The sequence below is a fragment of the Ctenocephalides felis genome, unplaced genomic scaffold (assembly GCF_003426905.1).
Source record: "Ctenocephalides felis isolate EL2017-DRISC unplaced genomic scaffold, ASM342690v1 CF-g0.4_SCAFFOLD_01492, whole genome shotgun sequence".
In the NCBI taxonomy this organism is placed as follows: Eukaryota; Metazoa; Arthropoda; class Insecta; order Siphonaptera; family Pulicidae; genus Ctenocephalides; species Ctenocephalides felis.
Window position 1 is genome coordinate 20,824,955 of NW_020537646.1, and position 26,885 is coordinate 20,851,839.

The 26,885-nt window shown below is 28.5% G+C and overlaps 2 protein-coding genes across 2 annotated transcripts in view; both read right to left on the reverse strand.

The window, feature by feature from the left end:
- The window catches only part of LOC113371618 (protein sprouty), a 211,268-nt gene extending 186,145 nt beyond the window's left edge, over positions 1-25,123 (reverse strand). The window contains exon 1 of the mRNA XM_026612262.1: positions 24,577-25,123. Within this exon, the coding sequence (XP_026468047.1) occupies positions 24,577-24,607 (31 nt within the window). The 5' untranslated portion in view covers positions 24,608-25,123. The remainder of the gene's footprint in view (positions 1-24,576) is intronic.
- The window catches only part of LOC113371617 (eukaryotic translation initiation factor 5B-like), a 258,566-nt gene that overhangs the window by 26,949 nt on the left and 204,732 nt on the right, over positions 1-26,885 (reverse strand).

The window sequence follows — 26,885 nt, forward strand, 5'->3', positions numbered from 1 at the left end:
ACGACCTGACACTTGAATTTCCTTTTGTTTTTTTCAGTGCTGTCACTATATGGGCCAATCTGTCCAGTAACATGTGATGCGTGTTGACGAGCCGCGATGCGTGTTGACAACCCGCTATATATATATATTTATATATAAGGGTGGTCCTTAATATGAATGTTTTCGAATTTTCCTGCTTCCAGGGGCTCAAATGCTTCCAAATTGAAAAAAAAAATCTCTGAAAGTTGTAGCTCTTTTATAGATTTGTTTTTTTATCAATTTGGAAGCATTTGAACCACTGGAAGCAAGAAAATTCGAAAAAATCCATATTAAGGACCACCCTAGATGAAAGTATTTCACACATTTCATGAATGAGGGATGTGTCTGCCTTTCTCTAGAATTTTTACATTTCAGTATAGACACACTTTTATTTTATTAGTCACACAAAATCAACTTTTTCCATTGAAAAAAATGCTACAAAAAATAAAAATTTGATAAATACAAAAGAGCTGATTAAAAATCATAGATTTTTTAACGTAACAAAAAAATAAAAATTAGATGAATGCAAGAGAACTTAATAAAAATCATAGATTTCTTAACGTAATGAATAACGATTCATATGTAGAATAATTTTAATCAGATTTTTTACGAAATCAAATTCAATCCTTCTTTACGCTTTTTTCACAATATTAATATAACGAGTGATTTAAATTCAAATTTGTTGTGTACTATCTATCAAGTGTGTTTTATAAAATTTGTGTGTTCCCAAAAATGTTTGTTTACAAAAATTAATTCCGGAATATTATTAAATTTCAAATCAATAGAAACCTGTTAAAAACATTTTAGATTACTAAAAATTTCCTATGATTAAATTGCTTGATGTTAATGGTTAATTTATTTTATTGTTCTGCAATTATTGCATTACCAGAAAGACCTAAAGCTTGAATTAAAAAATATTTTATTCTTAAACAGATATCAAGAAACAAAAGCTTCATTCAAGAAGGTAATATAAAAAAAAAATAAAATTTGTATTAATAAAGTTTTATAAATTATATCAATTTAACCTCAATGAAGGTAAGGTCAGATGTACAATTATGCAAATACAAACGTTGCTGCCTCGATAATATCAATTAAGGAAATATATATATATATATATATATATATATATATATATATATATATATATATATACTTCATCGTTAAAAAATTGTATACATCAACAAAACGTGCTAAAATAAAATATTATTACTGTATATCCATCAAAGTAACCCTGAATTAATAATAAATTTAAATAAAGGTATGAACCAAAAAAAGACTGCGTATAAATCACATGGATACACAAAAATCTTCATGCCTACACATTTTAACTTTACTTAAAAAGCGCTTTCGCCCACGCCGTTTTAAAACTCATCCTAAATGTGAACCCAACCAGTCGGTCGTATTCGACAAACTTTTGATATATTGAGATAATATTAAGGCAGATATTAGCATATATTAACAGGAGTTATATTCCTAATTTAATAAAAAAAAATACACTTCTTTATAAAGAAATATGGATGCAAAGATAAACTACGTAATTGATCCTGATAACATTCTATATAGTTAATTTGGTATGAAGTAGTATAATTTTTTTTTATATTAATTTTTTTAAAGAATTTATTTCACAATTACGCTTCTTATATTTACTCTATATTTATATATACTAGCTGGCCCGGGAAACTAATTCAAATAATATGAATAGTTTACCCACTGCAATGCATGTCACATATAAAGTTCTATAAGGTTTTTAGACAAAAATGTAGAGGTAGATAAACTTCGATAAAAATACATTGATTTTTCAAGTGAAAGTTCAGCATATCCATAAGGTCAAGAAAATTTAAGTAAAAAATTCAGAGAAAAACATTCACTGATAAAGCAAGATAAAAAATTATTCGAATAATAAAATGACTATTACCTAATAGAGGTTTGATATAAGAGGGTAAAAATTTAGGGCCATAACTGTTTTGAAATATACATTACAAATAAAAAATTGGACCAAAAACTAACATATGCATATAAAAAATAAAAAAAATCTTAAGGGTGCCCTCACCACTTTGGGTTATGAAAAATGTTAAAGATATCCGATTTTCGGTCATACAAAAGAGTAATGCCACTAACATCTCAAATTAAAATTGAAAAATCACCTTTTGATTAGTTCTTTAATCTAGTCGTCAATTGTTCGATTTGAAGAATGAAATTCGATAATAAAAAAATATTTTACTGCGTTTTATAGTTTTTATATAACACAGGCGAAGAACGACTCTGAGAGAAGATCGTAAAGTGTTTATGATACATCAATGAAAATATGAATTTTTGCAAAATTTGCTGTAACTTTTTTTGTTTCAAAGCTCATATTCATCTTCAGTGATTCCCAAAATGGTCCACATGGATATGGAAATTAGAGGTTAAGTGGTTTATAAATATTCTTCTAAACGGCTATTCAAATTTTGATTAAACATTTTATAGATTGCCAACGGAAATAAAACAGTAGTAATGAACTAAAAAATATAAAAAAGGGAGAAAATGACTACTTTAATAGTGAACGTGTGTACAGGACAGGTCAGTCGAGTCAGCATATATAAATATATTTATATATGATTATTTATGATAAACGATAACGATTATTTCATCTCTATTATATCCATCTCCAAAAATAATTTACATATATAAGTAACTCCAGCATACTGAAGTAATATTGCAATCAACGCAGAACGCGCAAGCGTTGCTTCCAGAGATGTACAATTTAGCCTGGCCTAGCTATAAATATAGTTCACAGTAACAGACTTTAGCTACAAATCATATTGTTCTAAAAACGAAATTATTTCAAGCGCTCGAAATACTATAAACATTATATCTAATACTCTTCATCACTACATCATCACTGGTTGATTGCAGAGAATACTTTTTCTATTCATTTTTGGATCAATGGTTGATCAAATTTAGCCAAAATGTTGATCAATCAATATCAAAGTAAGATTTTATGAATATTTGATGAATATTCACTTACCAAATTTATATAGTTTTCAGAGTTGTAGATTTTAATTGTAATCTAAGTACGTTAATTAGTAAGTAAGAAGAAAGTTTTATTCCGCAGAGTATATTCCTTGATCATTGATCAAGGAATCTTTGCATTATCAAGATATCATCATAATGTTATTCATTTAAATTAAATTAAGAAATAATTACTCGTAAATTTCTTGTCAAGAATTTTTGCAATATAATTTTAAATTTGTATTATGTATTCTAAAAAAGTAGTGTATCTTGAAACGCAAATACTAGTGCAATAAAAAGTTCTAACAATCATTTTGTAAAATTTTTAAGAACAAGTAAATAAAATATGCTTTTTAATGATTCAGATGGTATCACATTGGTCATGCCAAAGTAAAATGTCCTTTCGAAGTTAAAGAAAAAAAAAAAGGAAAAAAGGCGTTTACAAATAAAATTTAAGGAAAAGCAATTATATAGATAGTTATATATTAAATTTAGCTTTCGTAAAGTTAAGGCGATATCAATTAAAAAAAATTATAGTGTACAGAATTTTATTAAATCAGAAATATCTCAACTAAGCATCGAGATTTTTCTAATATTCAATTTAAGTGTAGATAAACTTAAGCGATATATATCTCTAAAATATCTGATAAAATGATATTGACTTGAAATCTTGAATGAAATATTTTTTACACATTTATAAATAGCTTATCTTATAATTTATTTCCAAGAGATAAATATCACAGATGTCTTGTAATTTTTAAACATTATCTTTAATCGTGTACTTGAAATAATGTTCAGTACAACTACAAATTAATTTAATATTTTCATGAAATTAAGCAATCATTAGATATAAATCTTGGGTATTTCAGAAATATATAATGTTATTGTACCTACTCGCATATATGGTAATTGATTTCTAGTTTACACTGGGTATAATGGGTAATTACCAATTTAATAAAAATTTATGTAAAGCTTTATGAAATTAAAACCGTTTAAAATTCATAATAATAAAAATTAATTCTAGATATAGAAAAACAAACTTACATTTTCTAAAGGTAATAGATGTACGTCCTGGTAACACTGAAACTAAACTGAACCCATAGTAATACATCATCATATTATTTTAAAATTTCGTTGTTACAAAATTTTGATAACAAAATATTATTGCAATGCAAATAATAAATCTTTGATTGCGTTTATATCAATTCTGATGTGGTTCTTGTGGGAACATGGATTTATAAAATTTCAACTCAAAACAGTTTAATGATAAATAAAATAAATGCCGAATATTATTTAAACAATAACAGAATTACCATAATTCTTGCATTTAAGACTGTGTGCTATTAACAACGGTAAATATAAAATAATTTATACTTTTATTTACCAAACCCGCTATTCTTCCACGTAGTCTATTGTAGACAAGAAGGTATTGTCCAATTCATACAAACACATTTCACACAATTAATGTTTCCTCTGCCGTTGGACATAATACAATATAAAGTCATGGAACATATTATGAACTGTTACATTGTTGAAAAATGCAGCACTTCAGAGACGGATATTCAAAATTGCAAGGAAAAGGTACTACGAAATATTCAAAAAGTGTAATGGAATAACAAAATGTCATATTTTAATTTTCTAACAATAAGTTTTCTTAAGCGAGCCAGGTAGCTATCAAATTTGTACCGTAATAAAAATTTCCCCAGGTTCTTTTTCTTCCTTTTAGACCTAAATGTACGATGTTGAAATTTGTATAATTAAATACACTACATATAGCAATTAATTTACATATTCTTAGACTTATTTTTAACTTCCCGTAGGGCAAGTTATAGTAATCGCAAAAAAATCGAAAATGAAAATTTTTATATATCTTTACGTTTCAGAGGTTTCTGAACATTTTGGCATACCTTAGAAAAAATGGATGTATGTGTGTGTGTGTGTGTGTGTGTGTGTGTATGTATGTATGTATGTATGTGCGTGTGTGTATGTATGTGCGGATACAAATTTTCGTCGACGATTTCGGGAATACGGATCAACCGATTTGAATAATTCAAAAAGCATTCGATTCGTATTGATAAGGAGACGTGCTGATTAGTTTTTGGCGAAGGCAGGTCCAGCCGTTCCAAAGATACGGGGCAGAAAGTGCCGAAAACGGTAACTCAGTTTTTAAGAGAACGGAGCGTCCGATTTCAATAATTCAAAAAACATTTTACTTGTATTGACAAGATGAAGAATTGGTCAAATTTTCATGAATGCAGGTCTAGCGGTTTCGGAGATCTAATGATAAAAGTAAAAAAAAATGCCATTTGGCGGTCAAAAATGATCATTAGAAGACATATGCACATCAAATTATCAGATATTTTATAAAGATTTTAACAATAAGTATAATTTTTTTTTACATTTTTATGGGTTCCGTACCAATGCTTATCCGTTAGACGGCGGCGCGGCAGTTGCGCGCTTTGACATTTTGTCTCTATGCAGATAAAGCAGTACGATTGCTTTGAAAAACAGTTCAGAATTTCCAAAGTATGTCAAAATGAAAAAAACATTTTTTTTTTCAAAAAAATTTTGTTTTCAAAAAAAATTTTTTTTTCAAAAAAAGTAATTTTTTGTCAAATTTATAGTTTCTCTCTAATTTTTTTGAAGTAAAATTTTTTCAAAAATGTTAATCGTTTTTAAAATAATAATTTTTGGTACGGGAAGTTCCAGCAATTTGCCTTAAGGCACGATGCCTTAATTGCCTTAAGACAGAATTCCACTTACAGCTAGTTTCTTTTTTTTATTATGAAACTATTAAGTATTCAACGTTTTACAATCCTGATTAAATGCGTGAACTTTTGATGGGACTTATAGAGATGGAAATAAATCAGAGTTAATTTGACTCCGGTAACTCGAAGTTATTTTGACTCAGATTGTTATAATTATATGGAATATAAAAAAAATTTCTGATGAAACTTGCCAACACTTTATTACAATTTTTTAAACAATTTTGAACATTTAAATTCATAGTTTGATTTTCATTCATAGACTACTAGCCCTAACTCTAGTGAACTTGGAGCAATTGTGTAATTATTTTTGATTGTGTTTCTAGAAATGCTGTTTACTGTTACGGTTCCAAACTTCAAATTAACAAAATTAATAAAAAGTTATCAGAATAACCGAAATATTGTCACAGTTTGACAAAAGCTCTGAGTTTCACTTTAAAGCTCATAATTTTCAAACTACATGGAATAATTATATTCATAATGATTACGATTTATACGTGTTTATCTACGATTACGATCCCCGCCTCGGCTTGACGTTGAGTTCTGGGACACCTTGTATAAAGCTCAGAAATTATATTTAGACGATTGAAATAAAACTTAAAAATTATAAAAAATATATACTTTTAATCAAGATGTTCAGAATGCTTTTATCGTTCATTGTACTTGAATGAAGTTATATGTACTTGTATCGAAAAGCGTTTTCAATGCAAATATATTAGAAAGAAGGACTTTTATCATGTGTTAACGAGTTTTGCAATCTGTAGCAATTTTTATTACTCCAAAAAATATAATTCAACTAAATATTAACACGTTCATTGCCACGATAATATCAGAATTTTCATTTGGGTCATAGTAACTTCATTAGATAATTTTGTCAAAAATGTATTGAAGAAACTTGATATAATCAACATTTTTTTTGCCAAAATTCCTGGAAAGACAATATTTTTTATGTCACACATGTATGACTGATATGGCACTATAATAAAACTTTTTTTCTCGATGTATTGCAGTATTGCATGTGTCAGACATAAGTCTGACGTGGCTATCATATAACTTTTTGGCGTCAGACACATTCGACTGACACGGCTATCAACGTGGTAAAATAAGATTTTCTCTCTAATTATTCAAGTCTTGTTTTTACTTCCTAAACTGTTTTATATATACTTTGTATTAGATATGGGTAACTCACTCCGGAGTTATCACTTCGATACAACTCCTCCCTCGGAGTGAATGCAAGCGGAGTTGTGTCGGAGATTTTTTCATATCCGACTTTCCTAAACTGGTATTAAATATGGGTTTTTGCTTTGGGAAAGAAACAGTCGCTTTCTCGACTCACAGGCAGTTTTATGACCTTTTAGGTATATGAGTCAAAATTATGCCATTGTGTATTTTCCAGAAAATACAAAAATATTACTTCAAAGATATAGAACAATGAAATTGTGTTCAAGTGTGAATAGCTCAAATGTATAATTTATTGTCGGAGTCGTGGAGTTGTTAAGCGGATATAACTCCGCCCTGAAGTGGAGTCAAATTCTAACCGATCCGGCTTTGGATATAATAAGCCCATCTCTACTTTGTATAAATATTTTGTACGATCTCTACCAGACACTTCTGCCTGTCTAAGATGTATAAAATTTATATTAAAATTTAAATAAAAAAAATAAAATATTTTGAAAACTCAACATACATTTTAACAATTCATTTCCATTACATTTTACTCTTATAAAGATTTTAGAATAAATAAAACAATTTTGTCGTTTAGAATAAATATGTTTGGTAAATGAGGTTTGGTAAATTAAAATAATTGTTTGTTCCTTCATTTCTTTAATACCAACATCCATTTTCCATATGCAATAATAAAAACACCAATTCTTAACTGGGTAATGTAAATACAAATTACTTATATAATTATTTGTTACTATTAATTCTATAAAACTAAATACGTATTGATTCTGGCAAAAAACGTATTAATTCTGCAATTCGCGAGTGGAAAGGGTTAATTTCTTTAAATACCGACTTTTTTGGTCGTTTTTCAGTAAATTCATAATAATATGCATATTGTTTGTAACATTTTTAGATAAAACGACGTTATTTTTAGTATTAAGGCCAACGTGCTAATTTGGAGATGCTGTAGGCCGCTTCTGAATTCAAGGTTGGACGGTCTTAACGTGTGTTTGTATAAAAAATTCATTCATAAAATAGGATGTGGGCATGTCCGCGGCACCGCGAAAGTTTTCGACAATTTGTATACTGAATAATGAATGATTTCTGTTTATTTTGTTCGCGAATTGAATAATTATCTATCACTGATACCCGGAGGAAACTGTACAGAAGTTTCGCGTTTGTGGTCTGTAATAGAAGTTTGTGAAAGAAGAAAGTGCGCGAATAAGTGAAACATTTACAAATAAATGCAAATATTGATAGAATTCATTATAAAATTTTAACAAAGGTAATTGATGTAGGTATCAGTTGAGAAAAAATATACAGAAATATAATTGTCATAATATCTGTTTATTTTAAGTTTCCTGTAGAGTCAAGTTTTTGAGCAATGATAGTCTTATAATTCCATTCAATGTCATTTTTAATTTTACGGGCTTTATAGTAATGGACTAGTTATCCCATTAAACTTGCAAATCTCGTGCACAAATTATAATCACCATTTTCTGAATTAAAATATATGGTCAATATTAGATAAATTTTAATAATGAAATTCTGTAAAATTTAGAAATGTTAATCGCTGGGTTGTTACCTAATAATCAATGTAAAATAAAATGTGCGAGCAAAACAGCACATAGAACTATTAATTTCTTATTGCTGTTCAAAATTTAGAATAGAAAAATCTGCAAATTTGAAGTTCTTACTTCTATAAAGCAGACAGAAGGATAGTTTGTAGAAATTGTAAGTACTATATGAAGTATTTGTGTAAGTAATGAATGAATTTAAATATAATCATTTGGATCAATTTGCTAAATTATATTTAAGAGATGAAGAAAAATTAGTCGTGAAAAGCTTTGCAATTTTTAAAAAAGCCCAAATGCAATGCAATACTCTATACTAATTTTAGTACAAACTAGAGTTTCATTGGGCATCATTGTGGTTTCTTACAAATGGGCCATTTCTACATCTCTATAAATCGATAGTCAACTCTACTCAAAGAATTAGTGGATTATTTTAATTGAATTGCTTATGCATCATTTTATTACTTTCTCCGTAATTTCAAACAAAATTTCCTAAGAAATGTTATCCTCTGATACAATTATGTTGTAATTACCAAGACTACAAGAAAAATTAACATAGCAAGTACATATGATCAAGCATGTGATTATTTTATCCAAACATACAATCAAATCACTTTGTAGAACTTTCGATAAGATAAAAAAATATTTCAATCTATTTTAAATATATATTTACAATTCGTTTTTGCACAATTGCAAAATTTATTAAATTTATAAGATGCTCTTGTTCTTGACCAGTCGATTGTATAAATCGAAGCTTGTAAAAACGATTAACATTTTTTATATGAAATGCACAAAGTATTTTTTTTAATTATAAAGTTTTTTGATAATAATGCAAATCACTGAATTTCTGAAATGTAAAAATTCTAATAAAAGCAAAAAATTTAATTAATCTATTTTTAGAAGTCTAATGTATAGATAAATAGATGAATTGTTATTATCTAGTTGCCATTTTAGTTCCAAAGTTGGCTTCTCAAATCTTTCTAATTTCCAAAAAACTTTCCAATAATCAAAATTTCTGTAAAAGCATTTTTTAAAAATCCATTTTCCAATAATCAAAATTCCTCTAAAACTATTTTTTAATTGCCGTTTCTTCCAAAACTTTCAGTTTCCATAGACCGCGTCGTCTAGGCGCCTAAGCCACATTTATAAATCATTTATAAATAAACGATGGCCGATTAAGAAACTTATTGCTTACAAATTGTCTAATTTTAATATCTAATGATAACATTGATAGAAATTGTGCGTGGCGTACGAGTGGGACAAATTCGAATCTTTATCTCGGCCAAGAAGGAGACGGAGTGACGAATTTATGACAAGCGGCCAGGGGCGTAGCTACTGCACAATAATAATAATAGTAAGATATATTATAATCTGTAAAACATAAAATATTAAAATATATATCGTAATAGTTTATATATTATCTGTATTCAATCATTTGACTTTTAATTTAAAGAAATTTGGTTATAATCTAAATCAGGGCTTCTTAAACTACAGGTCGCGACCCTAAATGGGGTCTCGTGGAAAAATACTGTGGTGGGGAGAGATTTTAATATGAAATTTATATTATTTTATAACATCATGTCTTGATTTTTGTATGTTCTCAACAAATTTTCCATCTACTTAGTTTTATATGTATATGTTTATTGTTACCAAATAAATAAGTCATTTAAAAATATTAATTTTTTATATGTGTGGGGTCGTTGAGAATCTTGCAATCATAAGTGGGGTCGCCAAAAAAATCGCAATCGTAATTGGGATAGTGAAGGAGAAAAGTTTAAGAAACCCTGATCTAAATGATTTGGTAGAATTCATGCAAGATATTTCAATAAACCACAAAATGTTAAAAATATTATGGATATAATTAATTGCGAATCGCTTTAAATTAGACTTGACATTGCGTATAATTTGAGCACTTCAAATGCAATTTTCCCAACTTACATTTAACAATATAATTAAGAATTTAAGTTAGAAAAATAAGGTTTTGTGTACGTCATATAGAATTGTTCTAATGTTTAGTTAAAATTTTGATGGTAGAAGATGGTAAAACTTCAGGCAGAAAAAAACAAGAACGACTTCATTGAGTGTAATGTTTTTCCAGGAAAGTTAGAGTTAGAAAAGCTACGATTAATTTCATAGTGTAATCCGGAATCTTAATATAAAAACAAAATATTTAGTTTTAAATAATAGTAATAAATAAAGTTTCAAATTCCAGGTCGAAACGAATAGACAAATTGTTAAATAATTTGTCATTAGAAGACAAGTAAGTCTCGCAACTTCCACAGAAGATGGTGGATTTGGACCAAAGGAAAATTAGTAAATATATTATATACAATAAATGTTGACACACCTGCCACAGCATTTGAACTATTGCTCTAATTTTACTAACCTTTGGTTTAAAAATTTACAAGTTGAACTTGTTTGTAAAAATTTCCTACACTACAAGAAAATTCTAATTGCATTAGGAGTTTCTTGTCCCATGTATGCAGGGCGTTCAAAAAACTTGAAGTATAATATTGCGATTTCCAAAGTACACAAGAAAACAATTTGGTTTTATTTTTAATTTGTCAGTGCAAATTATATGAACGGTTTTAACTCAAGCAAAAGCACCCAATGGGAACTGCAAAAATGATAACCTAATGTAAATACATGATCCTAAATGTAAATACATGATCCTAATAGGTCGTATTGTACTCTATAATTTATATTTAGTTAGTACTGCGAAAAAAACGAATAAATCGATCAGAAGCTTTCCAGTAATAATCATATGACCTCACTTATTAGGGAGCGTCCATTAATCACGTGAGGTTCTCAGAGGTAGGAAGGTATTGACAAAAAATCATGAAATATCATGTGGGGTAGAGAGGGATATAGTAAGATATTACGTGTATTCATTTTTTATCTGATTTGTCATTTTAAAATCCAAACATTTTAAAAAAAAATTACATTTTTTTCTCGTAACTAAAAAATACACGTGATGTTTGATGGAGGGAGAGCTGGTAATTTTGAATATCAACACGTACCACCAAAGTAGTCAAGTGTGTCCAAAATCCTTAAAAAATCGATAACGTAATTGAATTACGTAATTTTTTTCAAGTTAGAATAACAGCAACAATATTGTATTAAACAATTCAAAAAAATTCATAGAAATTGACGCTGTCTGAATCACACCATTCTGAACAAAATGCTATATAAGGGGTTTGGTAAAAGTAAGCAATTTTTTGAATGAAATTGCATTTATAGACTAATAGTAATAATAATGCAGTGTTGAAAGTATTTTCTTTGTTTAAAAACGTAATGAGTTTGTTCAAAAATATTATTATTATTTCGGCTACGCCACTGGTCGTCAACTTTATTTATTGCAATCGGAGCATATTAATATCAACAACTATTATAATAATATCAGAGGAGATATAAAACACATAAACAGCAAACACATGTTGGACTGTTAGAGTCAGCGCAGCATCTGCATACTTGGTCATGCTTTAGGAGTGCCAGACGTTGAACAAGCATATTTCTACGTATATGCCAAGTATCAAGTGAAGATCGCGAGATATTGTAATATTCAGATTGTCTATTCTACATAGACTGAAATTGGTCAATTTATAGAAATTGCTCACAATTTGAATTCAAGCAGATGAGGCTGTAGAAATACGGGAGATTTAATATTATCCAGGAGATATGGAAAGATAAGTTGAAAGGATAAAAGTGTATGGGGGAAATGGTTTTTAATACCAATTTGGTTCATTTTATTAAACAATTATCAGTATTAAAGAGTCCTATATAACGTTGTGATAATGCCTTCTTATATACGAGGCTTTTTAGAAGGCAACTCTACCATACGGTTGGTCTATCTGTGTTTGATATGTTTTCACCTTCACAAAATTCCTGCAATATATTATGACATAAGGTTGTCAAATATCTCCCTTCCGCCTTTTTGTATTATAAACCAAGAGCAAAAAAGCGGAAGGGAGATATTTGACAACCTAATATATGTTCAATTTAATGCAGCAATGCCAGGAAAATGCGATATCTCCTTGTCGACATATTTTAGATTATTGCTTTCAAGTGAAAACCCATATCACTACTATTTCTTACCAAACTGATCGAATTGAATTTTGAATTTGGAACTCCTGGTTGCCTGGTCAAAGTTTAAGACACTAAGGAAAAGTTCATTATTCTCCCCAGTAAGGGGAGGGGGAGTTTGACAAAAAATCATGAAATATTACGAGTAGGTAAGATATCAGTTGTATTTATTTTATAACAAAATTTTATATAAAAAAAAATTATTTTATAAAAAAAATTTAAAAATGACGATTCTTTCAATTTCAAAAATTTTTACTTTACTAAAAATGCACGTGATGTTTGGTGGGAAAGGGGTGGGGGGTGATTTTAAATATAACGACGTGTCACTAAGGGGGAAGAGAGCTTCAAAAATTATTAAAAAATTGATCACGTGATTAATGGATGCCCCCTATGTGTTCAATATTATTTGTGACTATGCTACACAATTATTAGGTTTACTCTATAAATACCACTAAAGTTAACATAAAATTGTATGTACAACCATTTGAAAAAATAAATTTTTTTTAAAAAAAATTTTTTTTATTTGATGTATTGCCCTAATCATTGCCTTAACGCTCTAATTAAGAGCTGAAACTTTCAGAGAATTGTTTTTTATAAATTTGGAACCATTTGAGACCTTGGGAGCAAGGAAATTCGAAAATGTTCATATTTAGGAACACCCTAATGTATATATATATAATATAAATTATTCATTCATATACTATTTTTAATAAATAATAAATCAAACCATTCCAATATCTTTTATCAACTTTACAAAATTTACCCAAGAACGCTTCTGGTGAATCCAACCGTCTGGTTTTGATAGAATTCTTGTTTTATTAGCTCTGATGAGCTGCATAGGCAGAGGTAAAGGATATTTTAATGGCATGTAGCGGTGGTCCATCATTAAACCACATTAAAATTTAATTAGTGAACTTGTGAAATTTTGATTGCTTTCACGAACGCCAGTTCATTGAGGATATAAATATTTTTTACCTATAAAGAAATGCTAGAGAACTGCCGAAGTGTTCCGAGAAGAAATTCATCTTCAAAGATGCGATGTAAATATCAAGACAAAAATTGATATTTAAAAAGAAAAAATATTTAGTCATCTTTTTCTTAAAATTTATCTTATACCCTAGTATGTGGTTTAGTAATAAGAGTTAGATTAATAATTAGCTTATAAGCATTTCAATAAAGATATAAATATAAAATATCGTAATATCATTTAATCCAAAAATATTCAGAACTTACACAAATTTTCTTAAATGATTATTAAAGCATTCAGACCAGAAATAATGAAATAATATGACAGAAAATTTTAATTTTAATATTCTGTAATATTATAAAAGTATTGGGATGTGCTCAGAAAATCAGTGAGGCAAGTTTTAGCATAAATAAAATAAATTTAAAAGGTTCTCAGCTTAACAAAATTTGTACTAAAATGTTGGTTTTTCAAACGCAGATTCCAAGTTCTATACCCTGCATGAAATCAAGCGGTAGTGATATCAGTTTTCACTTGTAATTAAAGATCTAAAAGTAACTTTGAGTAAATGGACATTCGGGTTTATTGCTGCAATAAATCACACCACAATAAGAAAAAAATGATAATCTTCTCAGAAAGAGAATAGTCATCCACTGGGTTAAATTCTACCTAAAATGTTCAAATATATAAAAAAAATTAAGAAACGATACAAAGAAAAAATAAAAATCTATTTAGAAAGAAAACGGCCATCCACAGGGTTATACTCTAATAACATTAGGTTAAGGAATTACATTAGAACAGCTGATAAAACACACGTATTTCTGAACAAAATAATCAAATATATTGAAAAATATTAAGAAACGATACATATGAAATATGCAGATGCTTGTTCGATTTTTGTTCAATTGTACTTTCACTCTTAAAAAACAGAGCGAAATTATTGAAATGCGCCACTAATAGATACCAACAATTTTCTTTCAATAATCAAAAAATTTAAAAACTTAGTTAATTTCTCTAGGATTTTGAGTATCCACAAGACTAGGACGGCAATTTTTAGTTATAAAAATCCGGGGCGGGGGAGGGATAGATCTTTAAAATAACAAATGCCATTTAATGATATAATAAACAGTTTTTTTTATATGCATCATTTTTTTATATCATTGCGGACTTTTAGTAAAATATTTATTTTTGAATTATATGTAATAAATTTTTATCTACGATATTATATTATATAATATATTTTCGCTTTTGAGCCTTGTATACAATTCTGTTCCACTTTTTTCATAATTAATTGGAAAAAATAGTACTTGTTCGTTTGTTTTCATAATTTTTGGTAATTTACCTATTAACTTTCAAAAAATCGAATCCGGGACAAAAGATCTAAATCTGGGACCGGGACATAAGATAAACCCGGTACATTAGGTGCGACTGTCCTGGCCAAACCGGGACGCATGGCCGCCTCATTATTAAAAGGAGTAAAATCTCAACAGTCAACGAAATGATCACAATTAGAAATCCATCTTTCATCAACAAATTAATGCAACATACAAATCCTTCTATTCAAGCTATTCATAGACCGTTAAGAAGACTAAACAATAAATGGCCTAACGACCTACCAAACTCTTAGTCCAATGTCTGCTCGCGTCCCAACTTCTATAATAAAATAACATAAAAAAATAAATTATAACAAAAAATATATATATGAGATAGAGGCAAGGCAGTATTAACGATAAAAGAAATTGTGATACTGATTATTATTAATTTGAGACAAAATTTAATGGTATTATTCTCGCTATCGATTCCTTAAAAACAAACAAGCTGTTTCGTGATAGAGTATGACGGATGTGTTTGCGTATTAATTTTTGGAAGTTGGTCCGTCCTGACAATATATTAAATTGAGTTATTTATCTTTGGTCGTATTGCCGTTTCAGTGTTATGATCTCCGAACGAGATGTGTACGGGTTGACGTCACATCCGCCGACGGAAGTGCTACCGCCCAAGAGTGCCCTCACTTTCGCCATGGACTTGGCAAAAGAACACGCGGCGATTAATTTGATCATTTCACGTATTTTAACTAATTTTATCTAAAAATTTATATCTACTTCGATGTAACACGATGTAAACTTGCATTTATCAATATGGCATATTTATATAATTTATTGAAATGCTACGTTATGGGTCTATCTTCATCTGAACTAGTAGAAACAAATTGTCAAAATGCCATATATTTGCTAACTTCACGTATGTGTTATCAAAGTTATTTGCCATTTGTGCGTTTTGTAAGTTAGGTTTGATGTGTAAAACTTTCACCGTGGACTTGACGAAAGAACACTTGGCGATTAATTTGATCATTTCACGTATTTTAACTAATTTTATCTGAAAAATGATACCTACTTTGATTTAACACGATGTAAACTTGTATTTAGCAATATAGCATATTTATATATTTTTTGAAATGCAGGAGCCAAATTTCAGATCGATTAGAAAACGTTATACTAGTGCTGTGTTATAGGTCTATCTTCATATAAATTAGTAGAAACAAACTGTCAAAAAGCTATGTATTTGCTAACTTTAAGTATATGTTATCAAAGAGACATCCGAAACTAGCACTTATGATAAAATTGTTATTTGACATCTGTGCGTTTTGTAGATTAGGTTTTATGTGTAAAACTTTCGCCATGGACTTGGCAAAACAACATTTGGCAATGAATTTGATAATTTCACATATTTCAAATAATTTTATTTGAAAAATTATACCTACTTCGATGTAGCACGATGTAAACTTCCATTTATTAATATAGCATATTTTTATATTTTTTTAAATGAAGGAGCCAATTCTCGGATGGGATAGAAAATGTTATCATAATGCTATGTTATGGGTCTGTCTTTATATGAATTAGTAAAAACAAACTGAAGAAATGCCATGTATTTGCTAATTTCACATATACGAGTATGTTATCGAGGAGACATCAGAAAGTCGCACTTGTGATTTTTTATGCAATTTTATTCTGCAATCTGTATATATTATTACATTAAGTTGAGAATGCTGACAAGTTTAATGCTGAAATTGTTATTTAACAGTTGTGCGTTTTGTAGGTTAGGTTTTATGTGTAAAACGCCTAATCGTACAGCAAATACATAGATTTTCAACAGGTTCTTGACAACTCATACGAAGGTAGACCCGTAACATAGTATTACCATAACTTACCTATCTTATCCGAGAACTGGTCCCATAATCTCAAGATCATGCGTTTATTTTATCTCTATTTTTCTTTTTTTCGATAGAGTTTATTTCTATACTGAATGTTTGTTAAGTAGAAATATTATTGAAATGATTTACTTTTTCAGAACAAAATTATTGTTCTGAGGAATGATTTGTTAGTCTAGAATAATATTTAATTATTTGGCTATAACTCGAGATATTATGTTATACGATAGTATTGAGCTTCGAAAAAAATCGAAAATAGTATCTGATATAAATTTCTCTAAAAAGGAATAGAATAAATGAAAATCAATTCGAAACCATGATTGAGTGATAGTAGCTTAGAAAAAAATCGAAAATAGTATCTGATAAAAAATTTAATAAAAAGGAATTGAATAAATAAAAATCAATTCGAAACCATACTTTTAATGATACTATTGAGTTTAAAATCATAAATAGTATCAAATAAAAATTACTTTAAAAAGAAATTGATTAAATAAAAATTTAATCGAAACAACGATTTGTCTCATTATCAGGTTAAATTGAACAACAAACAAATCTTTACCACATTTTATTAACAGATGGATCTAAGTAGAAAAAGTAAGAAAATCAAATTATTGCAATTCATAATTAAACATATTTTCTAATTAATTATTTATAAAATTTCAAACGATTCGGATTTTTATAACGTTTATACATTTTATAAAGTTTTATAACGTTTGTAAAAAAATTAGTGCAAAAAATGTAGAGTGTCGCTCTAAATATCCATAACTCATTATATAACATAAAATATAGTGAATAAAAGGTCCATCTATAAAAAGATTATTAATTAGAATTTGCTGCAATATTCTTATCTTTTCTTTAAAACTACTGTTAAAACGGTTACTGTTTCAAAATATTGTAAATTTTTTTATGTTTTATTAAATGATAACTGCACTTTTTAATGAATTTTTTAAATATTAATAAAACACCTTCTGCTTCTTGTTTTTGAATAAACAGATTGCAAAATAAATTTAAATATAAATTTAAAAAAAAGATAAACAATCAAAGTGTTTAATCTGACTGATAATTTCGATTTTATAGGATTCATTTAATTCATTATACTACTGAAAAAATTCTATGTAATTTTATTATTTTTCATTTTATTTAAATTCCTGTCATAAAATCAACAATCGCTGTTTTACCAATTGCTAATTTCATGACATAGCATAAAGATTTAAATCATTCATAAGCAACGTATAAAATGTGCAAGGTTCGCATTTAATTAAATTACGATGCGAAATAATAAAACATATTATTCACGGTTTGTAAAAATAATAACCCGCAACTAATTAAAAAATTGTAATTCATTCAGAAAGTGAACAATTGATGCCTGTCTGAGTCATTTCATGAATAAAATTTCATGGCATATAAAAATAAAGATGAATTGAATATTAAAAAGAAGTATGATTAATATCTCATAAAAGTGATTGAAATATATTTTGTTCGGTTTGTTAAAAGCTAATCTAATGAACATAAAATCATTGTAATTATATACTACAAGCGCCTCATCTCTTGAATATAAGACGATCATTAAAATAAAAAGAAAACGTTTGAATAAAAGTCGATGGCTTGAGTTAAGAGGATCTCATTTAAAATTCAACGAAGCAACGAAAGCTCAGTAATTTACGATTATATCACGAAGAATATTTATTGTAAACTAAGAGACAATAAACATCCACCCATTTTGAATGTATTAAAGTTGTAAATGCAGACATCGGATAATTCCCTGCCAGCTCTTGTCCGGTTTAATTTACTACTTTGCTAGTTATATATACATTTTTATATACATACAAGAATTTTTATAAACATATAAGTCTATACATGTAAATTTAATATTTACATAATTATATATATATATATATATATATATGTATAAGAGTGGCCATACATTATTAATTGTACATATATAAATTGAACAAGAAACTGTATTTTGCACCATAGCTTCTTATAATTAGACAGAAGAAGTATCAGCAAGGCCAGTCGTTTTATTTTTAAATTGGTTGTGATATCCGAAATTTTATTAAACACCCTTCATAACGTTTATTAGATTATTATATTTCAATTGTTATATACCATGGATGCTATAGCATCCACGGTATATAGCATCCAAGTATTACGCGTCTATTTTAAGCAATGTACTTGCCCAAGCTAAATAGTGCCCACGAAAAATGATAATACAAAAATACCAAAAGAGTCTATTGGTCATTACTTCGATAGCTATAATAATGACTAAAACGTAAGGATATATGTAATTAAATTCAAAATACTTAACTTTAAAATTTTAATGCTGTTGCCAATCTCTGTCGCTAATTTAATTAGAAATATAAAATATTTTATAAATAATAATTAAACGGAATAGTAGAAATTAAAATATAAATATATCATTTATAAAAACAATATAAATATAAATTTTTATAGTTATTTATATACTTATTTACATACTTTGTTAATAGGGGTGTTCTGGTTTAGAGGCATAAATTTTGTGCTTCTATTTTACAAGTTGTATTATTTTTTTTTACAAGTTATGAATTAATGATTTGATAATATAGAAAAAAAAATAGTTATAAAGTTTTAATTTTAAAAGGTGATGAAGTGGAAGGACTCAACAAATTCGCATATGACCCATGATTTCAGCCCTCCAAATAGTATGAAGAAAATATTACTACAAGAACTACAAGCAAGTTAAAAAAAAATTCGACAAAATAGCGACTGTCTAAAAAAATTACATCTTTTTGGTATTCTTGATTTTTTTTGAATATGTTAAAATTCATAAATTTGAGTTCATACTGATGAAAAGTATATAAAGAAGATTTTGTAAAAATTTCAAGTAAATCGGTCCAATAGAAGTTGATAAATCATGGGTATTCTATCGAAAAAGATAATTTTGAGGAAAACTGTTTGAACTTTGGCAGAGGAAGGAAACCGTGTAGGATTATTGTGGTCAAAAAAAAGGTATATCTTCGAAAACAATATGAATTTTGAAAAAACCTCTTGCACACCCTTTTCTCAATAGTTAAACTTTGAAAATATCTAAATAAAAACATAATCGATTTTTTAAAAAATCTAGACCAGAATATACTGAGGCATTACCATAGATAATGAATTGTAGTTAGCCTATTAAATAAATATAAAATATTTTGAACAATTAAACTGGCTGTAGGTAATAAGAAATTGTTATTTGCACATACATTAGTACGTTATTATATACTAGTAATTACAAGGCAAAGTACAAATACAAATAGCTTTTGATTGATAAAACTTTCACAAGTTTTTCGTACGACTAACCAAGACACTACATTCAATTAGAATTAATGAAAGCAATAATTATCATATTTGCATTATTTTCTCTAATGTAATCGTTAAGGTTTTAATTAATTTTAAATTTATGATTTTAAATTTTTTGTGTTGTTTGATCCAAAGCAATTTTGGTAATTTGCAACATAATTTCTCCAGTATTAGAAAACCTGGTACCTACTCAATCAATTTCTATTGATTTCATTGAATTCTTGATCATCTCGCAAGTTCATCTCGATCATAATTCCGCGATATTTGCAATAACGTTTTGATGACGTAAAACAAGATTTACAACAGAATAATCGTTATACGGTAATGCAGAGAATTCTAGCACGATTGGCAATAAAACCATGCAATTAGTGTAGCAGAAATAATATTTCATGTTTTTATCTCATTTCCAGAATAACTAGTAAGAAAATACACCGTGTAATTATGTCCACACAAAGCTATAATTTCGTATGATTTTTTTGAAACGCCAATGTCTGATTTACTGCGTATAAATTGTATACGTAATTTGTTTCTAGTAAAAGGTAATAAATTCGCGTTCGAAATGTTTGATTTAGGCCGGGTTTACAGGAACATGAGAGAATTCTATAAGACTATATATATATATATATATATATATATATATATATATATATATATATATATATATCAAGTCCAAGAATTATACCTAAGTGTACGTTAAAGTTATATTTCTTGAATTTTAAAAGAGTTTTGTTTAAACTGTAAAAATCGCTTGTTTAGAGAGGAATTTTATAAATAAATTCATAAGTTTTCATATTCCAGTTACTGAACGATACCAACATAGTAGAGGATATTTGATCAATTGATCAAGTCTAAGAAGAAAACCCAAATACATTGAAGTTACAGATCTTAAGTAAGTCTTATTCAAGCTTTTAAAATCGCTTGTTTAAAATGAATTATTAACATAGAAGTTAAGATTAAAAAAAATGACTGGGTTTAAAAAAAATATCAATTAATCGAGTCTAAGAAGAAAACCCAAGTACATTGAAGTTACATATCTTGAATTATAAATAAGTCTCATTCGAACTGTTAAAATAGCTTGTTTAGGGTGAATTTTATAATCAAATTAAAAAAAAACTCAAATTCCAGTTACTGGATGATACTAAAGTAGAAGTAAAACTATTTATTGTTAGTTAAAATTTCTAAAACAAAGCGATGTACTTATCCTAGTACCTATTTATTCAGTTTAAGTCTTAGTACTTATTTTTTTAACTTTTTGTCATTAACTTGTAATGTTTTCGACCAGCTTCTCTCAAAAGAAACGATGAATATTTCAGTTTTGTAGAAACAAATTTGATATTTTGAGATGTCACATAAAGTGGTTCAATTTTCCCATAAACGTAAAAGATCAGAACTAATCACAAAAACATCTACCTGCATTTCTTAGAGTATGTCAAATTAACACAGAAAATCTTGAAACAAGATATTGAAAAAACAGTCATTTTGTTAGAAAAATTTCCTATGAGAAATTAACCAGTTACAGATTGTTTAAAAAATATTTTAGTTACTATTCTTGCCTTAACTAGGAGAAAAAGTCCTATAATTAGAAAAAAATTGAAGATTGTTAAGAAAATTTTATGCACACACACATACTAAGTTATATATCATTTTATTCGTAATTTTATTGCGAAAGTTTTGCCAAAGACAATTTTTGGAAGGACTAGATTTTAGAAATTAAAGTTCGTGTTAGTGGTATGTTCAAATATTAAGGTAAAGAGATTTAAAGTTTAACAAATACAAATATTACTTGTAAATTACAAGTTATAATTTTTCGCGATCATGGGTATGCGGTTTTAATGCGTTCGCTGTTAATGTGCATAATATATGACCCATAAATATGTGCTGAATGTTTTATTTATTTACCCTTCGTATTGCATTATATTCAAAACATATTGTCGATTATATATATACGTAAGCAAAATTCTCAGTCGTTGAACATATTTCAATAAAGTATAATGATGTAAAACAAAGACTAAATGTCAATAAAAATATGATTGTTTTAATATTTATAATAAACTTAAATAATTAAATAAAAAAATAATTATAATATATTAATACATTTGCGGACAGTAACAGTTTAATTGAAAATCATTTTATTTTTAAATAGATTGTGATATCCAAAATTTAACTAAATCCTGTTTAAAGAGTTTAAAGAGTAGTGAGATTATCATAGTTTAATCCTTATAATCATTGAATGCTATAGCATCCACGCTTCTGTTTTACACAATGTGATTGCAAAATAGCACGTGTATAATTCTACTACAAAAACCGTTTTCTAAAATTATAAACCAAAATCAGATAGTAGCGCTAGTTCAGTGCAGTTTTTCAGGTGCACGACCTTAGATAAGAACTTATTCTATTTCTTCAATGAAATACATACATGTATGAGTATCCATTTAAATACTTAAACGAATTCGTAAAGACGCTTGTATACACATTCACAAAATATTTGTATATAATTTCGGTTTTGTGTACGTAAAAATATTTTATGGCAATGAAACTATTTATTAAACAAAGCATTGAGTTTCGCAACGTGAATCGCACACAGTTGAATGGAAAAAACTTAATGAATGGAAAGAGAATTGTATATAATAAATGTTTTGTTTAAATATGTAGAGGAGCTAGAGGATTGTTGTAACTGTTTTGATTTTTAAATTAACAGATCTTGAGAATTTGAGAGTTTGAAATCTTGAGATTATATTTCAACGAAATAAAGCTGGGCAAATGCTGTAACTATTGCTTTACCGAATCAAGTGAAAATATTTCCATATCTATTGTTCATTTTTTCACAATTGATCATTTCTAGAAGAAGTGCAGTGTTACAACTTGCCCTGTGTTCAGGGCTAGTTGTAGTAAAACATGGTCAAATAGTGATGAAAATAAAATCCGAATTGAATCAGATGGATCAATCAACAGTTCAAAACTATTTTACTACAGTAAACTTACATTAATGAAAAAGAATTAAATTATTAAGGTTTAGAATGAAAGAGCACTTCACAAAACTTATTATAAATTACCAATGCACTTTTATAATAATAGGGTATCTATTTAGTATTACGTCCTATTTTCCTTGCATTTTAACATGCTGAATTTAGGAATGGTTTTATTGGTCAAATACTATTGGGCACTTGCTATATAGCCTAGGGTGGTCCTTAAAATGGTCATTTTTGAATTTCCTTGCTCCCAGGGGCTCAAATGGTACCAAATTGATAAAAAACAATTCTCTGAAAGTTTTAGCTCTTAATATTAACGTTTAGATAGAGCGCAACTCAATTAAACTTCGTATGGAAAGAGCATGAAAAAAATTTTGAAAATTAAAAAAAAAAATGTTTTAGGTATAACTTAGCGACAAATGAATAAGCTTTATTCATTCATTGGTTCGCTATATTACATCTAAAAAACATTTTTAAATTTTTTGAAAATTTTTTCATGCTATTTCCATACAAAACTTTGATTGAATTGCGCTCTATCTAAACGTTAATATTAAGAGCTAAAACTTTCAGAGAATTGTTTTTTATCAATTTGGTACCATTTGAGCCCCTGTGAGCAAGGAAATTCAAAAATAACTACTTTAAGGACCACCCTAATATAGTCCTCAATATCTTAGTCAACCTTCTTAAATTACGGCCAAGATTTGATAAGGGCTTTTTCTATTTAACCCTTCGGGGTAGGGGGTATGAATGTATAAACTTATAATAATTTTTAATAAGTAACGATAGAAAAAGGTTGTAGAGTAGAGATAGAAGATCGATATATATCGTGAACTAAATACAGTAGAACTCCAATTATCCGAATTAATGGGGACCGGGACCCATTCGGATAATCAAATATTCGGATAATAGGAGTTTGTTTTTAAAATTGCCATTGGAGAGAAAAAAAGTTACGTTTTGATATTGCACTATTTTTTTATTGAATTAAATGAAAGAAACATGACATTTTCACATGTTTTAAATATAAATAAAATGTACTTATGTACAGTTTAGAAATAAAAATCATTGTTTTGTAAACATCTCCGTCAAATCAAAACAATGTGCCTACACTGGCTTTGCTGGTGGAAGAATAATAGCGCACTTAGACTTATTTTGGACAATTTTTTTTCTGAAAGTGATTCGGATAATCGGCGATTCGGATAGTCGGAGTTCGGATAGTCGGAGTTCGGATAATTGGAGTTCTACTGTAATGGTTTTATTCACATATCTTATAGTGATGGAATATTTATGATTTATAGTCCGTTTAATATCTAATTAATCATAGTGATCCTCCTCAAATAGATTAGAAAATCTATTAGAGCACTAAAGTAAAAATATTTTTTGTGTCATCTTATTAGACAATTTGTTTCTCTGCGATCCAGTATATATGAACATTAATTTTAATACACAAAAAAGCAAAAAATGGAATAAAATCGATAATAAATAAATAATTATATAAAAAAAATAAAATGATGGAACTCACCTAATAGAAGTAAGCCGGCTGATATTGGCATGCACGCAATTTCGACTCAGCTCCTACTGCTCTGTTTATTGTTTTTATGTGGTGGTATCGTGATTCTGCCGCTTCCGGTATCTGATTTCCATGATCCGCGGAAATGCGTTGTCAGCACTGATCGTCACTTATGATTCGTAGCACTTTTCGTTTCTCACTTTTTGATTTCTACTGATTACTTTAATTACTTTTTAAAACTAGAACACATAACTGAACTCACGACTTCGGTTAATTCACACACATCGGAAAAGATAAGTTGACAGGGTGACAGTACGATCCGCGACTTAGGACCTTGACGCTTGACTACTGGCGCGCCCGGCTCGACGGGCCCGCGAACTCGCGCCAGCTATTGCTTCGCCGCGTCGACGAGCTTCGGGTGCAGTCGCTTGCGAAAAGCTGCCGTCATGGTAAATGCAGACGGGAGAGTCACGTAGGAAAAAGCGTCACTCTTACACTGCAAAAGCTCACTATCGGGTAAAAGCTCTTCGCACTTATAGAGGCATCGATCACGAATACACAGCGACACGACACTTTTAAAATTAATGTTTATATTGAAATTTTCACCTTAATTAGATTATGTACAAGCAGATATCATATCAATAATTTAATGAGTTTATTATGCAAGTGCATATTTTTATAAAATTTATTAATAAAAAATAAAAAATAAATGAAATTCACTCATAATGTCTGAAAATATATTCATATTTTCTATGAAAGTAATAAAAAATAAATATTGATGAATAATATTCATTTTCAATTATCATAAAATAAAAAATCATTATTCTTCATGCATTATATATATAGAACTAGCAAACCCAACGAGCTCCGTTTCGCCACCAGATGGTTTCGTGAGAAAGATGAAGGATGAAGAAGAAGAAATTTTTTGTTTATGTTATATTTGAAAAGGAAAAATTTGATTTTATTATACAACAGTAATGAATTTATTTTGATTACAAAAATGAAGTGTTTTTTAGTTAAACTTCTCTAAGTAAATGAAAGTGAATCCGCAAATTGTCCGTTTCATTGAAGTGCTCTTTGGTAAACCACATTTTTTGTTTTTTGGTCTGACGTTAACACAAACAAAGCGGATGGTTTTCCAACTCGTGAACAGGCATCGTATAACTGCCCATGTGAAAAACAATGATTTTCTAAATAATCTATTTGAAATTTATCCCGCAAACACTAAGCTATTGCACCTTGCACCTTGCGAACGCAAGGCGAACTGGAAATTGCAATCGTTTGAAGTCAAACGGAAGACCAGTCAGAATCATTGGTATGTCACCAAATCGCCAGCAATTTTTGATTGAATGGTAAAATTCATAATATTTCTTGGCGGCAAGAATTGCTCGTTGACTTAACCAAGCATAATTCTGATAATTCTCACTAATGTCATTACTCGAATTTTTAATTACGGTGTGTGAAGTCCCAGCAATTTGCATTAGGGCACGATGCCATGCACCACTAATTTTCCTAGCTATAAACATTGCTGAGCCCGAACCCTTTCTAACGAATGCGAAGTCAAAATCGGTTCGTGCGTTCTGGAGTTAAATCGTCAGGAAGGAAAACCCAACTTATTTTTATATATATATATATATATATATATGTAGATACATGCAATACAAATGGAATAATTTTTATTCCATGATAATTGCGAAGAAATATTTTATATAAATATTTATATACCATAATTTTTTTAATTTCTCAGAATCCAACTAACAAATTCATAAATAAAATATCATAAACATATAAATTACTGACAATAAAAAAGCGTGCCCTTTGTTAGTTATGCAGTAAAAAAGCACTTTGACGAAAGATGCTCGTTAATGTTTTGTATTTAATAAAGAATGAGCAACTGCATAGTTTCGCTTGCGGACTCCGTATAACGATAACTAATTTGTAATAACCATGGCAAATGAAAATTGTACGATATGAAATGTAAAAAATACAATACATTCCCTCATATGAGCGTGTCGGATTGCTTTAACGAATCGGCAAATGTCTGTCCGTTGCGCTTGATGTGACCTCGTGTTTTTTTCGCTTATTGCATCATCGTTCATTCATAAAATGAGCTGAGTTGCTGATTCGAATTGGGTTTATTGTTCCAAGACGATTTTCTGTATGGCAGATTGCTTCGCCGCATGGCTTCGATTGTAGGTCATAACTTAAGTGATAGATGTGTAATGCTCATATATTCAAAGGACAATATCCGATGGGTTGGCCAGTCAATAGCCAGATATGTAAATATCATTTTATAATATGTATATGAAACTGAAATTATT